Source organism: Peromyscus californicus, unplaced genomic scaffold (genome assembly GCF_007827085.1).
Source record: "Peromyscus californicus insignis strain IS unplaced genomic scaffold, ASM782708v3 Scaffold_9__1_contigs__length_137607984, whole genome shotgun sequence".
NCBI lineage: Eukaryota > Metazoa > Chordata > Mammalia > Rodentia > Cricetidae > Peromyscus > Peromyscus californicus.
Window position 1 is genome coordinate 104,288,333 of NW_026294617.1, and position 16,672 is coordinate 104,305,004.

At 41.5% G+C, this 16,672-nt stretch overlaps 1 protein-coding gene across 50 annotated transcripts in view; it reads right to left on the reverse strand.

Moving 5' to 3' along the window:
• Ank2 (ankyrin 2) overlaps positions 1-16,672 on the reverse strand; it is a 596,871-nt gene that overhangs the window by 239,613 nt on the left and 340,586 nt on the right. For 11 of the 50 annotated variants that reach the window (XM_052731620.1, XM_052731618.1, XM_052731608.1 and 8 more), the window contains exon 1: positions 10,552-11,213. The exons of 15 other annotated variants lie outside the window; for them this stretch is intronic. In XM_052731620.1, the coding sequence (XP_052587580.1) occupies positions 10,552-10,680 (129 nt within the window). In that variant the 5' untranslated portion in view covers positions 10,681-11,213. Of the gene's footprint in view, positions 1-10,551; positions 11,214-16,672 lie in introns of those variants that run through there. 24 more of the 50 variants (XM_052731650.1, XM_052731643.1, XM_052731648.1 and 21 more) reach the window with 4 other exon arrangements.

The window sequence follows — 16,672 nt, forward strand, 5'->3', positions numbered from 1 at the left end:
ACGATCTCACTTACAATAATGAAAGGAGACAAAGACATCATCAAATACGGCACAGAACCACCAAAACCCAAAAGTGATCCTACCAGGGGTCTCAGGTCCCCAGCATGCCACTGTTTAAACTGCAATCAGGTCACCATGAACCAAGGTCACCACTGGTAAACAGAACTGAGCACAGGTTCCCCAATTTTGCTTTTCTGGAGCTTTTTGGTTGGAAGCTTTGTTTGCAGATCAGTCATAAAATTAGTAAACAGTCAACTGGTACAATGTCTGTTCTGTTCACTGCTTTTGTTTTGTGTGTATATGTGTGAGTGGGTGTGCACATGTGTGCATGTGAAGTTGAAGGTCAAAGGTCAATGTGTCCTCCCTCAGTGGCTCTCCACCTTAGTTTTGGGGACCGAGTCACTCATCGAACCTGGAGGTCACAAGCTTGGTTACACCAGTAGGACAGCATGCTCCAAGGATGCTCTTGTCTCTGCCTCTCCAGTGCTGGGCTTACAGGCATGCACTGGCTCTGGGAAATTCAAACTCAGTTCTTCACGCTTTGAACAAGTGCTTTACCATTGAGCCATTTCATTTCACAAGCCCCCATTGCCTAGTCTTTATAATCTTAAAGGCCACATCCATCTCTTATTTTGAGCTGTTTCAGAAGGGGTAGTGGCTAAACTCTATTCCAAAAGCCCTTAGTATTTGATCTTTACTAATAAAAGCAGATTCTTAGTCATCATTTTTGGGATGTTTATACACATTTAAAGTGCCCCTGAAAAACAGAAATTCTGGAAAACAACCTCATTGATCAATGGAAATTAAGAAAAGAGTCGGGCCTTAAGGTGCAGTGCTGCAAGCCCGCTTGCTGGGGAGACTAGGAAAGAAAGACTATAGGATCAAGGCCATTTTGAGCTACAGATGAAGTTCAAAACCAGCCTAGGCAATTTGGTAAGACCCTTTCTCAAAATGAAAAGTAAAAAGAAAGATGGAGATATCTCAGTGATAGAAGTCCTTGTTCAGAAAGCATGAGACCCCAGGTTCAATTACCAATACAGGGAAGAAAAAGATAAATTATTATATATACAAAAAAAAGTGTTGCTTTTACTTTCAGCTTTTCTAACAGATATGAAAGAAAAGTGAGATAAATTCGTAATGAACAAGTGTGTTTGCAAGACATACACATACATACATATAGCCAAGAAATGTATAAAACTATGAGCAACACCATATTCCTAACCAAATATATTGATTAGATTTGGAGTGCTTATAATAATTGTTCCCTGATGATTCTTTTCCTTACTGCTGCTTCTGTTGAAATGCTCCCCATGACAGAAACAGCACAGCAGTAGCAAACAGTGGGTGAGGTAGGAGATTGTTTTCCTCTGGCAGAAATGCTAATGACAGAAAATAGGAGGTATGATTCCAAGTGAACCTGCCCAAAAGGTACATTCCAGAAGCCTGTACAACCAAGTACAGAATTCCTTTCTGGCTGCCCTGGAAGCTGTCGTAGCCAGTAAGAGAATGAGAGAGCAGTTGAGAAGAATATTCATGAAAAACACTAAACCAACAACCAAATGAGACCCCAGCATTATGAGAAGCTAGTGAGAGGGTGGGGCTGAAGCTGGAGGAGGCCCTCCCCCAAGACACCCATCTCTCCCATTTCCTATGATTTCAGGATCAGCCCAAGCCCAGCACAGGAAACAAAGGGCAGTTAGTGACTTGTGGTAGGAGCTGGAGGAGTGTCAGTGCCTCTAAATATTTGAGGTCTCCCAGGCTGCTAAGTTAATGATGAAATCCCTAGGACATTCCGCTGAGTTCCTTCAACACAGCACCAACTGCTGCACACAGAACATTTAAATCACCTTTCAGAGCATTCCTTCAAAACTCTCTCAATAGAGAGATATTGAATTATACATCTCTCAGACACACATACACAGTTTGGTCCTGAAGACCATCTGATTGTGGCAAAAATGGGTAAACTGTGGACCCTGAAGCCTTCTGACTTACCTCTTAAAAACTTGTTTCTTTCTCTCTGTGCTGAGAATTAATTGGTTGCTCTATACACTAATTAGTCTTATTAAGCTTTTAGAAGGTCTCCTATTACACATGGAAAAATTTTCTCAATGGCAATTTAGAGCCACAGTAATTATTAGAAGCAAATGGTTGCTGATCTAGATTTTAAGATGAAGAACAAAGGTTGGTGGAGAAATGGAAATGTTGATTCTAGTTGTTTTAGCCTTGGTTTGCTATCACTGAGGAGCTCCAAAAATGTATCAGTTATAAGGCTGGAAAGATGGCTCCATATTAAGAATTCTTGCTGTTCTTCCAGAGGACCCAGGTTTGGTATTCAGCACCTACATGGTGGCTCACAACCATCAAAAATTCTACTTCCAGGGGATCTAATATCCTCATCTGGCATCTGTGGGTGCCATACACACACAGGGTGCACAAACTTACATGCTAACAAAACACTCACACACATAAAATAAAGATAAATATTTCTGTTGTTGTTGGTTTTTCAAGACAGGGTTTCTTTGATAGTCGTGGCTCGTCTTAGAACTAGCTCTGTAGACCAGGCTGGAGTTGAACCTACAGAGAACCGCCTGATTCTGCCTCCTGAATGCTGGGATTAAAAGCATGTGCCACCACTGCCCAGCAATATTTTAAATGGAGGTTGTGTTCTGTCTTCCCTCACACCCAACCCCCAGGATTCTAAGTTATTTATTTATGAGATAAAACCAGAGGAATGTGAGTAGATACTCACAATAAACATTTTAAATCATATTCATCTCTAAAGCAAAAAAGCCACATTCAACTAGCTAGCAACTTACACAAGTCTCTAGAACGTGGGAAGTGCTTTCTTAGCTATTCTTTATTTTAATATATAATATCTCTCACTGAGAATAAAGCCAAGTGTTCTTTGCAAGGAATTTATTTTGAGAAGCCTAAATGAAAGAGAAAAAAAAAAAACAATCTTGAGAGATGATGTGAACAGAAGTCTTAACTTCCTGGTGTTTCCACAACTCAATACCTGTACAGAATATGTTCCATGTCCTGTTTGATGACAAAATAGTTTTTCTTTTTTTGAGCTAAGTTTGAAGCAAGCTTTATTAAATACTGGTCATGACCATGGATACTGGCCAAGTCCATATCCAAGACCCATGCTCAGAAGACAGCCCAAAATTACATTAGTCAAAGGCTTCTAAAGACGAAACCCATAAGGCTACACACTTTCCACCAGTGTCCAATCAGAGGAAAGCATACATCCTGATGTACTTCCTGCCTACATACCTCCTGCTTAGGTGTGATCAAGCACACATCCTGTGACATTGGGGCAACCAAGCTTGTTTACAGAAGCAAAAACACTTGTTATCCTACATGAACAACAGCCCCCAGCATTCTGCAAACCACTCAGTAACCATTAAAGATAATTTGGCCATACTAAAATAAAAGGGGGGGGTCTGAGATGAAATAAATGACTGGTTCCCAATTTTATTTTTGGTCTCTTCCTGGATAGTAACTCTGATGCTATTTACTGTTGTCCTTGCATCATTAATATTTGAACTAGACACAAAAACTCCTTTCTGTGTGCCAATAGGCTGATGGTCATTAGATCCCAGTATAAATAGGTACCCACCTCAGAGTCAATGATTTGACTCAGGATACAACTCAAAGGGGGAATGTGATGGCTAACATTATGTTTTAAGTTTAAATCACCGTGCTTAAGAGATCTATAAAACAAAAATACTAACCTATAAGTTCTGCTTTCCCAAGAACTGATTCTCTCTTTTTTCAATTCTTGAATTTTTTTATCTCAGGCCATAAAATTGCGACTATTTACAACCACATGAATTTGACAGCTGTAACCCTAGGCTGGTCACCCACTCAGTGATGGAAGGAGGTTCGTCATAATTAAAACTAATAAATACTCAAGATTCACAGTGTTGATGAGAGTGCCACTCATTTGTAAAGCCAAGAAGGGGTTTATGAATAGGCAAAGAGAAAGGTATAGGATGAATGTCACAGAAGAAAATGTGTTTTAAAAGCATGGATCTACTGAAGCTTCCACATTTAAATAGCTATCTCTGAACATTTTTAGTTAGACTCCAATGGGAAAGTAAATGAAACAAGACTTTCCAATATTCATTTACAAGCGGACACTAGACATGAGAATGGCATCTGATCAGGCAGAGTTCAAGGCCATCTCCAATCCATCTTGCATTAGTTTCCAGAAGCACCCACATATTGAAGGGAGTTGTAGAAAGTTACAGAAAGATTACTGGATATAGCTCTTTAAAAATGTTGATTGAAATTTCCATGTGTGGAGAGTCTAGAATGTAATGTGCCAGACAGGGTCATGTTGTTCTGTTGTGATTCGAATCTTTAAACCCATGTTTAGTTTGGTGTCCAGAAATCTCTTTGCATTTCCAGTTCTGGACTAAGTATTGCTGCTTCCAGAATGCAGCTGCCCTTTGGAATCTGGCTGCCTAGCGCACAAGCAGAAGGCTCAAGGACAGGAGTGATGACGAGCTTCCCCACTCCGGTCCTACGCAGCAGCTCTCGCCCACAGACAGCAAGGAAAAGGCAACAATGCTTGTCACTACAGTTTATGCTTACAGTCTCCCATGATCTATGGAGGATACATTCCAGTGGAGACTTGAAATGGGGAGAGCATTAAACACTGTGCACACTGAAAATGTCCTAAACATGTAGACCTGGAGCAATGGTTGACTTATGAAGGAGGATCACTAAGAGACTAAGAACAATGAATGATAAAATGGAAGAGTTGTGACAATGTTTCAATGAAGGTATATACCTTCACCATTTTCTTAAAAGAACTACAGCATATCTGAACTGTCAGCATCACTACTATTGCCCTTTGGGGTCATTATTAAGTAAGAAATTGACTACTAAACCCAGATGTGTAATACACTGGCAGTCATCTAACAGCCAAGAGGACTATCACATGGTTCACAGGCAAGAAGTGGATAATAGGTGGACGTGGTAGACGAAAGCATTTTCATCCCAGGCAGGACAAGGCAGGGTTGTAGAGGATTTCACCACATTGATCAGAATAAGCGCACAATTGACAATTTCTGAGCTGTTTGCTTCCAGAATATTTTCAAGTCTTATTTGACCTCTTGTAACTGAGACTGTGGCAAGCCAAAATGGATAACTGGGGACTACTGAGTTCCAATATATTCATGCAACATACTTCAGAGTTCTAGAAAATATTCCTCTAGACTCACAAATAAACAAACCACATTTCCATTTAAAAACATCCCAGCACACCTTTCAGAAGTCTTCCTCTCTCCATATTACTACACAACCTGATGATTGATCCATTGCCTACACCTATTAAGTACCCTCATTGTCATCAAGTGTATCGCCAACTGGAGAATATGGGGGAATAGAGACATTCATTGGCAGGGGTGTTCCCCTAAGGTAAGGCTGCAAACAGCAGGTCTTGTTCCTCCAAGACAAGAACTAGGTATACTCAAATAAAGCTAAGAATTGACCAGAACCCCTCTTTTTTATGAAGAATTCTTTGAAAAGAACACCATTTTCAATTCTCTTGTAACCTGTATAATATCACCTTGGAGTTTAATACATATAAATATGCAAATGCATTTTAGAAATCCTGACAAAACAACACAAAATGATGGCAGAGGTTTGCCATGGGCTGCAGCTGGCCACAATTTAAGGTAAAAATCCTGACTTTGAAAATTTAATCCTCAAGAAATTTATGAAATGTTAGGATAGAATTATAGTAAAAAACACAACCTTAAATCTACATCATTTCCCTCAAATGCACTGTTTAGTATATCCTTGAAGTGCTTAAATTTCTTTCAATTGCAGAATGTCATTTTGGAGATGAAAAAATACAACATCAGTAGATCAACGGTTTACTTACAATCTTCATTGTTGGTATAATCATACTATCTCTTTCCCCAGTGAAATTTGGACCCAGACAGATCTGAGTTCAAATCCCAACTCAGCCACCTAATAGCTGTATATGACTAAAGAAAGTCTGCTTCTGAGTCTCAGCTTCCTTATCTGTGAAATCAAAAGGATGACTAATGTATACAACTTCTATTGGGGTTAAATGGCCTAATAAGTATGTGTCCAATATAACGTCCATTGATACTTAATAAATTATGTTTTAAAAGTCTACAAGGTCTAGCAGTTTTAACAATATAAATTAATAAGCTACTCATCAAAAATAAATAGATATCTGGGTATCGTGGTGCATGCCTTTGATACTAATACTCAGGCCAGGCAGAGGTGGTGCATGTCTTTAATCCCAGCACTCAGGAGGCAGAGCCAGGCAGGTCTCTGTGAGTTGGAGGTCAGGCTGGTCTACACAGTGAGTTCCAGGACAGGCTTCAAAGCTACACAGAGAAACTCTGTCTCAAAAAAAAAAAATATTAGCACTCAGAAGGCAGAGACAGGTGGATTTTTGAAAGTTCTTGGTGAGCCTCGTCTCCATAGTGTGTCCCAGACTAGTCAGAGCTGCATGGTAAGACAAGAAGAAGAAAAAAGGAGGAGGAGGAGGAGGAGAAGGGGGAGGAGGAGGAGGAGGGGGAGGAGGAGGAGGAGGAGGGGGAGGAGGAGGAGGAGGGGGAGGAGGAGGAAGAGGAGGAGGGGGAGGAGGAGGAGGAAGAGAATTTGATAAAGAGAATGCTGTATATTTACACAATTGAGTTTTTAGTGTGTCTGTGTATGTGTGTGTGTGAGAGAGAGAGACAGAGAGAGACAGAGACAGAGACAGAGAGAGAGAGAATGTTGGCAGATGTACATCTCAGGGAGGGTGTCATTATACAAGCAGAGGCCAGAGGGGGACAGTAAGTATCCTTCCCTGTCACTCTCTACCTTATTTCCCTAGGACAAGAGTCTCTCGCTAAACCTAGAGCTAGGCTGATCAGCAGCCCTCAGGGATCGGGGATCCTCATATCTCTGCCCGCAACAGTGCTGGGTTTACAGGTGCACACATGGCCAAGCCTGGATAGTGAGATCAGAACCCAGGTCCTCGTGCGTGGACAGAAAGATGCTCTTACCCTCTGAGCCATCTCTCTAGCCCCTGCCATGGAATTTTATTCAGCCATAACTAATAAGTTGGGCCAGGAAAAGGGATAGAATAGAGATCATCACTTAACAAAAATAAACTAGACTAGAAAATACAAATACTTTTCTTTATGTGAAAGCTTGAAAAATAAAGTTATGACAGTAGAGGGTGAACTATGAGGCAAGGGGAAGGGACCAGTCAGAGCAGGAACAAAAGAGGAATGGGGAGGAATGACTATGATCAAAGTACATGCTAAGCATGTATGAAATGTCATACATTATGCCAGGGAGCAGGGCAGACATGATGGATTGGAGACCCATTTGTCCATGCTGAGAAACAGGAAATACAAAAGCTTCTGTGAAAATTCACAATGAACTTAAGATTTAATGAAAAAGAGTACTTAAGTATATATACTTTGCTTTTAGAAATGTAACCGTGTTGTCACTTCTACTCATTCCTTATAAATTATTTATTTTCAAAATTTAAAAAGTTCAGATGGGAAATACTATGTAGCTGTAGAAAAAATAATCTTACACTTGGAATTCCTTTCTAGGGCTAGGGCTGTCTTGCCAGCATGAGAATTCTGATCTTTCACTTAGTTCCATCTGGCAGCTCAGGTCTCAAATTCTAGATTGCTAGTACAGGAACTAGACTTTGTACATAGAAAGATTACTCAGTTAATACTAAGGTGGTAATTAGAACAGAATAGTCTCTTACCCCGTGAATAGCAGATCAGTGTACTCTTTTTGAGCAAACGAGTTAAAGTAGTTTGTTTCAGCTACTCTTGAACTCGGTTTGTTTGCTTAAAGCTCAGATTCATTGTAACTCTACTTATTATTCACAAACACAAAGGACACTACATTTAAATATTATATATACTATATAGTATAATACTCAATATTATATTTAAATAAATATAATATTAAATACTATATTTAAGTATTAGTTCCTCAGACTATAGCCAAAGAAGGCTGAACATTTTGCTTATTATGAGGTTGAAATGAAATTCCTTAATATACAAACAGTTGCCTTTTTAAAAACATACAAATAGTAAGATGGTTACAATAAGTGTTATAGTCAAGAACATAGTACAACTGAAGTTTACAAAAAGTTAAAATTTATTTTTAAAGTTTTATATAATACAAAGTATGTATTCTTTTAATTAAGAGCAAGTTTACAAAGGCATATTAAAATGAAGCCCAAATACAAGGCCACCTAATTGAATTACTTTAATAATCAATAACTGTACCTTATTAAAATTTCCTTTTCAAAATCAGTGTATTTTTCCCCCAAGCTCTGTAGTTTTATCGGCACTAGGGATGGGTCTTCTCTGAATTGTCTGCATAAAGAGGCTTATAGGCAAGAAGCCTTCCATAGACACGAAAATGATACTCCATATACTCTTAGACCTACAACTGATATATTCCCTTACAGTTATGAAATTGCATCAACTTGCATGCAAAAACATGATCATTGTGAAATGATTCTCTGAGGATGGTGTTCTAGAATCCAGGTAGGCATTTTCTCTCCTCCATGAGCTGTCATCTTCTACATCTGAAGAAATAATAAAGAACTAGGGCTGTCGTCTTTCCAATCGTATTTGAAAACCAGGTTGGGTCAGAATGAGTACGTGGGGGAAGGGAACTTGTCTATCTAGGAAAGAAATATGATACAGCTCAAAAGTACACTCCATCATTTGGTAAACCTTTATTGTGCTGTGTAATCCTACACACACATTTGTCATAGAAGTAAGTGTATATGAAAACAGAAGAACTGGGACAAACACTAATCAGCTACTCTGGTTCTAGGGTAATGATACCTAAATGTGCCCAGATGAACTTGTCCTATGACATTACTACCAGGGATCTTGCTGACAGTGCTGGATTCGAGCTGAAGCAAGACAGCATCAAAGCAACTGAGATTCTGGACAACTACTGGCACTTGCCATTTTAACAATGTAACTTTTCAGGCATAATATGATTTAGGAAAAAAATAGCATGGACTCCATAGGGAAACGTAGCAAAGGTTCCCAGTGAATGTAATGCATGGCGCTTGGGCTAAGCAGTATTACTGGGCCTCAGCTGGATGTTATTCAAGCAGTCCTGGCCAAGAAACAACACACTGTAATTGAGGGAAGAAATTATTTAAAAGGATATAAATACAAGAAAATGCTTTAGACAGTGATATTCTATTTAGAGGATTAAAAACAAAAGCACAAGGACTGTAGAGGAGGAAGCCAACCTCAACAAAAATGGCCAGTAAGACTTGGCTACTGTAAAAGAATCAAAATACCCTTGAACCAAGGCATTTTAAAGGTCAGATAAACAGCACTAAATTTTCCCCAGAAGGGAAACCCTTCAATACACTAATTTTATTTGTTTCCAGATACCAATCCGTTCATCGAACTAGTGGAGAAGTAAAACAGAAACAGGATGAACCTCTGTGCAGTGAGATCTCAACTCAGTGTGGCTCCTTAAGTGTCAAAAAAAAAAAAAAAAGACAATGCCTTTCAAATGCAAGGGTGACTGTGGCTGTTATGGGAGAAAAAGGAAAAGGTCCATGGAGCACATGCATTAGTAAGCATGTGGGTCCCCGAGCATCTCTAATGCCAGGGCTGCTTTAAAACAGTTTGTGTACAAAGCACTATTCTGACATTCCACTAATGTGAAAATACCATTTATCATCTGAAATTATTCAGTGTCCTACTTCGTTAATTGAAGTGTTTACATACAACAACTTCCTTTACAGGTCCAGGCCACTGGCTGAAGGAGTATTTCATTACTGTCAGCTTGTAAGACGTATACTTTGGGGAAATTTAATTTAAAAAACGTTTAAGGGAAAGACAGCCATTCTATAGTGTAGTGTTAGGAGAACTGATGATTCATTGCCTTGGTTAGCTAGATATTCCCATTTAATTACCATATTCAAAAAGTAAATTACAGATTAATGACAGAAACTAAAACAGAATCTAAAAATGCAGGAATAGAGCTCACTCCACCAATGTTTTTAGTCTATTCTCATGTAGAATAATGTCAGCCCTCAAGAGGTATACAGATCCTGTGGCTTACTCCCAATCAGAGATCTTTATCGAATCTACAGTAAGTGAGGAAGTGTCAGCGGTCCAGTGGTGGACAGAATTAGAAGACAACCCTCCCGCCATACAACAACCCTTCCTTCTGTGTCAAGTGCTCAGAGTAAACTGGAAGGCTAGAGAACCCGGCTTTGAGATGGAATAATCTGAGGTTAAAAAAAAAAAGAGAGAGAGAAAATGAAGTGAAGACGGATTTTGCTTTGCTTGATCAAAGCAAAGGAAATCCATCCTGCTCAGGCATCTCCTCCCAATGCAGCAAATTCAGGCGAGGGCTCCGAGCTGCAAACTGAGCTTGGAAATGGTGCAAGGGAGTGATGGAAAAAGGGAGGAGGAAGTTGCCAGTTCTAAAGGCTGATGATTCTACACCGCGCTACGAAGTGGGGGGGACACGACACGAGGCTTTCCATACCTTTCTTTTCCGCTCCATTCGCTCCCTGGGGATTTTCCGTTGTTTTTTTCTCTCTCTCTCCAGATTTTTTTCCTTTTCATCCAGATCAGCCTCCCGAACTTTTTTGATAGAAGCAGCAGCGTGAGCCATTTTTTGCAGACGAAATCAGCAGAGGATCACTTTCCACTCCCCAGCAATACAGGTGATTTTACTGCTATGTGGAGATGTGGTTTTCCCCAGCAGAGCAATGGCTGGCAGCCAGAACACTCACAAAATAATCCACTCCGCCCCCGAGCTAGGTCATAATCTTGCTCCAGCCTCTGCAGCACCCATAATTCACTGGAGTGTCCCCCAGGTTGCCAGCCGAACCCCTCAGTAGCACACACCTGCACACAGGCATGCACAGGTGAGCGCCCACGCTCAGCAATGGTCCCAGGGGAGGGCGGAGCTCTGGACCCGGAGCTCCTCAGCAGTTGGGTGGCCCCGAGCGCAGACCAGCATCCTAATAGTTGCAAAAGCCTTCCTTAGGCTCTCATCACCAGTTGGAACGGTCTTGGGGGACTCCTCCAGACAGTCTGTCTTCAGACCGGAGCCAGGAAGAGGCCACCTCGGTGAAAGTCCTAGGGGGTGGGGAGTTCGCTGCCGCTTGCAACCACACCTCTATGCAGGGCGAGAAAATGGTGCAGTCTCGCTAAGGACTCGCCGCCGCCGCCGCCGCCGCCGCCGCCGCCGCCGCGGTTGCTACGGGCAGCACGTGACATGGATCCCTGCGTCTTAAATCTCTCAGCCCTTCCCTTCTCCAAGGTACATTTCAAGAAAAGAATCAACGCTGCGGGGCCGAGAGGACAGGAGCAGAGCTAGAAGTGACTCTCCACTTGCAAGGCAATGATGGGCAGAGCCGGTCTAGAAAGGGCTGGGAGTAGCCCGGGCTTCCCGGTGCGGTTTACAGACCCACGTGAGGCCGCCCGCCTTAGCAGCTTGCTTAGGCAAGGAATCAAACCCAGCTGTACGTCAGTGAGCACCCTATGATCCGGGTTTGGCGAGGTTATCCTGGGGGGGGGGGGTGCAGGGGTAGAGGAAAGTAAAGAGGAAAACAGGCACCCCGAAAACCATCCTCCATCACTCTGAGAGGCACGCATGTACCCTATTAGGCGACTTTGGAATTTGCAAAGGTGTTTTAACCTACACGTTAGTATGAAAGGCAATGGAACAAAATATGTAAAATTAGACTTTCCGGATGTTCTCTTCCATACTCAGTAGGAAATACAGTGGAAGAAGACAATGTATAAGATGTAGATGTTCCTGTTACTCCCAATAGGGAGAGAGGAAGAAGACTGAGAACATCACCTGTAAACTCAAGATGGAATTCTCCAATCACAGATACCGTCCAATTATCAGAAGTTTGCTAAAATTTTATCAAGGGCTGACTGAGTACTAAGAGCGCTCACTTCCCAGTTCTCAGTTTTAACTGGACAGAGTCTCAACACCGCCAATCCAAGTGGATTGTGAAGGCCTTTCCTCTACAACCTTTATATTTTAGAGGAACAATCATGACTACTATAGCAAGTGAGAGTAAAACCGTATAATCTGATCGTATGTGTATCCTATAAGTAGAGAAAAATATTCAATGCGCTTTAAAAATGTTTATAATGAAACTCACCACTGTGCTACCTTAAATTTTTAAAAATAAATGATGTGTTTATATTGCTAAATGAAGACTACAAAAGCCTCATTTTCTCCACTATATGAAGAGAGTATAATAGTGAAGGTTTTTTTGGGGGGGGTTGTTTTTTTTTTTTAACAAGAAAGTGCTAGTTTTTTGTACTTTGGTCTTACATGTTTTAGCTTATATAATTGGCAATTTTTGTTTTAAACTCAGTTGAAGGCAGCGGTTGATAAATGCATTCCGCGGTAGTACAGAAACTTTAATTCTTCATCTGATTCAAATTTTAGCTCGACACAGAGAATAATCACACTTGCATGAGGCCACATGGTATTAGTGGTGCGGCAGTCCCAGGGTCAGCCAGCTTACAACAGATTAAGTCATTAAGGTGTGTGTGTGGGGGTCAGTCCTCTTACGTAAGAGGGGCATCATCCCTTTTGCACCCACAGCTGAGAATTCAGATCTGCAAAACACAGAAAACCTTACTCACTTCATCATGCCTTCAGCCTTCCTAACCCTTCCCTGGGAAGTCTTTTACATATTGGCGTAGAAACAACACGGCTGTCCAGGCTTCTTGGGAAGTTAGCATGGACTTGGGGGAGATCGTCTCATCGGCAAGGGTGGTCATGGTTGCCTCCTAGTTACATCACACTCCACACATGTCCTCTACTCTGTCGTGAAATCAAAGCCATCGTTACTCAAGGGTACTTCTGGGAAACAGCAAGAACAGAGCACTGGCTGTTCCTGGAGCCATCTGGCATTCCCTTTTCCTCCAAATCCTAGTTTTAAAAAGAAGGTTTACAGCAAACCAGCCACACCTGATTCACGGATGTTCTTTTAGCTTAATAATCTGAGTCCTAATGGGATGCGACTGAGCCTCCTGCAATGATCTTCCTGTTCGTGAGGGTAACTGAGGATTCTTCTAGGACACACCTTTCCCACTGCCTCGGTAGAATCTGCTTCTGTCATAATATCCTCTCCCACTTCAGACTTCTCAGTAGGAAAGTAAAAATCACAACATGGCTACAGCAGAAGGTGAACAGCTCCTGTTGTCAAAACCATTTGCTTACTTCATTAGTTCTTCACAAGCTCACTACAGACCCACTTGGAAAATTAGCCAGCCTCAGTTTCACTATGCTGTTCTCTTATACCAGGAAAATTTCACATTTTTAAGCTTCAGTTCGGTAACTAAAAACAAATCTCAGATATAGTTAACAGTTTAGTCTCCAGAACCCTTTCAACTCTTATACTTTGTCTCATCAAGAAAGAGCATGATCAGATGGCCACTAGATGTTAGTTTGAGTGACAGAGACATTACAGAAAGAATTGTGTTGGCCAAGTCTTTAAAACCAACAGTGACAGGACTTTGCTTATGTTTTTCCTGGTACCTTTGTATGTGACACCAAGAAGCAAAGGTACTGTGCCTTTGCAGAGGAGACTGGAAGACAAGTAACATATTCTAGATAGCTTTTCTCAAGACAGCATGCAATAATAGCAGGAAGGCTACAGTGCAGGGCTCTTGACTGCCAATCCACCTCAGGGAAAGGAAGCACTGAGGAGCCACCAACTTCCAACCACAAAACCAGAAATCTCAGACAATTAGTAAACATGTTTTTAAATAGAATTGATCACAAGTCTTTTTTGTGTGCTATGTTCATTTATCTTTTTCCCAATTAAGAAATTCATTTTTATTTCATTTTAAATTGCTCCCATATGAAATGATTAGCAGAAGACAATCCTTTCAAGAAAGTTAAGACAATCAGACATTTCTACACCGTGCTATCTACCTACAGCTGACTTATTCAGCAGTGAACTGTTGACCTCTTAAAGACATTCCTTCTTGTGGACTTGTTACTGTTCAATCTTCTCTATGATTTCTATGGGGGGGTCCATCAATTTTCCTAGGAAAGGGAGTAGTGCACACTCACCAGCTGACCTCTGCACAGACAGGGCACCAGGTTCCAGTCCCAGGAGCTCACAGCCATTTAAATGATGCATACACCACATTAAATGGGATCTTCCCCTCAAGCCTCCAGCAGAGATATAACGCTGGCTGCGTTTTGAGTTTGTACCAAAAGCTGATTCCTTCCACAAAGCATCTTGACCGGTAATGAGAAATGCTGGTGTCTTGCCATCAAAGGTGAGGAGCACACAGTAGCCCTGTCATTTACTTTTGAGAAGCAGAATTGAGAGATTGCCCTTCAGAGAGGGCATGCTTCATTTTAAAGACAGGAGAAAACCAGCCTTTTGCTGTCCTTACTGTACAGTCATCCATTGATCAGAATCCAAAGAAAATTCTCTGCGACACCAGGCATCAAGTAAGGGCAGCGTTCAATATCAACTGAGCTGGCCATATGCAACTTAATCCCTTATCTCCCTCCTCCCTCCACAGCTCCACCCAGGAGAAGCAGTCATGCAACTGAACAGCATAATCACTCTATACAGTCCAATTGTGGGAGGCAAGGGGGTGTGGTGAAAATGAACCAGGTAATCAGACTGTGGTGGTGGTGGTGGTGATGGTGGTGGTGGTGGTGGTAGTGATGATGATGATGACGACGACAGTGATGTGCCTACTTGGGCTGTGATCCAAGAGTTGATTCTTAGCAAATTCATGGTGTTAGTCCATATTTAAGAGTCTATGTGTTTTCTGAAGATGCTGAGTGATTACAATAAAACAAAGCAAACTGAATGAGTGACTTCAGTGACACATCACCTTCAATTTGTTTTACCTGAAGCCAGAGTCAAAAGCCAACTTGATAGTGCAAGATTACTAAGGCAATGTTTGCTGATAATATAATAGCTCCTATTTTGGATAGCAATGTTTCTCTAAGAAGATGATTTGTGTAAGGTCACAATGCCCAGGCGGTACTATTTTCTTCTATTTCTGCCCAAGGGAAGACTCAATGACTCTAGTCTAAATCTAGGATGGAGAAGTAGCTGACTCAGGCTCATCACCATTCTGCGTCAGAAACACACTCCAAATGCTTCCAAGTTACACAGAAAATTTCTAACTAGTGATATTAGTCAAAAGACAAAGCTGAAAGAGTTCCCCACCAAGGCCTTTCTATAAGGAACATAAAGCCACATGATCTGGGTCATAAATAGTTACTGTTCTGTCACCACAGACCTTTCTCTTCTCAGACCCTGTCAATGGTCTCGGTTAAAGGCTAGGGCTAAGTCTGTAGGGGACAGAGGGAAAGAGAAGGAGACAGAAGAGAAAGCCAAGGAAAGGAGATTGCTAGGCAGAGCATCTCTTCCGGCACACTGTCAAGCTCATCTCCAGTGCCATTCCCTCAGCCACAAAGTGTGAGCCTCCATAGACAAGGAGCAAGGTCCACCTGTCTGTGGAAATAGGCTCCCTAATTAACAGCGTGCGTGCATGCATGCGTGCGTGCATGCGTGCGTGCATGCGTGCGTGTGTGTGATTTTGACAGGAAACAAATTCATTTAGCAGTCAGAAAACATCTACAAGTAGGAAATTGATCTCTTTCTCCTGGCTTTTACACTGAAAACTTAGGAGCAATCGTATAATTTTTTTCCAGTAACACTCTGTGTTTAAAATCAAAGCTTTCTCACTTTTCCTCTCCTCACTGTACAGTTTCTAGCTGTGCTGCTGTCTTTAATCAAGTATTGTCCCAGGAGGCCCACAAGGAGGTATCTTCATTGCTGTAGAGATGAGCATCCAGCCTCCCCGGGACAGGGCCTTCCAATCTATTGCGAGCAGAGCTCACATGCAGATCTTGGACGGAATGCTGCTTCAGAGTTTTTAAGCATCTGGACTCAAGTTTCAAATTACTTATAAATATCTTCAAATGTTCTCTGGACTTCTCTCTTCCCAATATTGACATCTTACTCTATGACTCAGAGACAAATAAATATCCATATGTAAATATTAAAAGATGTGCTGATTCTGAATTTTAAAAAAAAAATGTGATTGTGATTATTAAAGGATTGAAACTTTGACATGGACTTCAGCTCCTATTGGGGATTGACTGTCACACCTGTTTTTGGTTTGTACAAGATTTTTCTAAAAGCTCTAGGGTTTATTTTCTCATCCTTTCACTTGACCAAATAAAAATCACCAGGGCAGGCAAGATGGCTCGACAGGTCGATGCTCTTGCCACACGAGCCAGGTGACCTGAGTTCAGTCCCAGAGATCCGCAGTGGAAGAAGAGAACTGACTCTGGAGAGTTGTCTTCTGATGTCCACACCCCCAGATCCCATGTAAAAACCCAGGCAACTTCCTATCATCCCAGGACTGGAGAGAGGAAGACAGGTGGGTCCATGGGGCTCACTAGCCAGCCTAGCTCACTGGCCCAAAGCCAATGAGAGACTCTGCCTTAAAACACAAGCTTTTGAGGAATGACATTCTAGGTAGATCACAGATATGTGCTCATCCCCGTATACATACATCACAAAAAAGAAAAGAATAACTTTAGCATCTCAAGGGGAATTATTGGTAAGGGAAAGAAAACATGA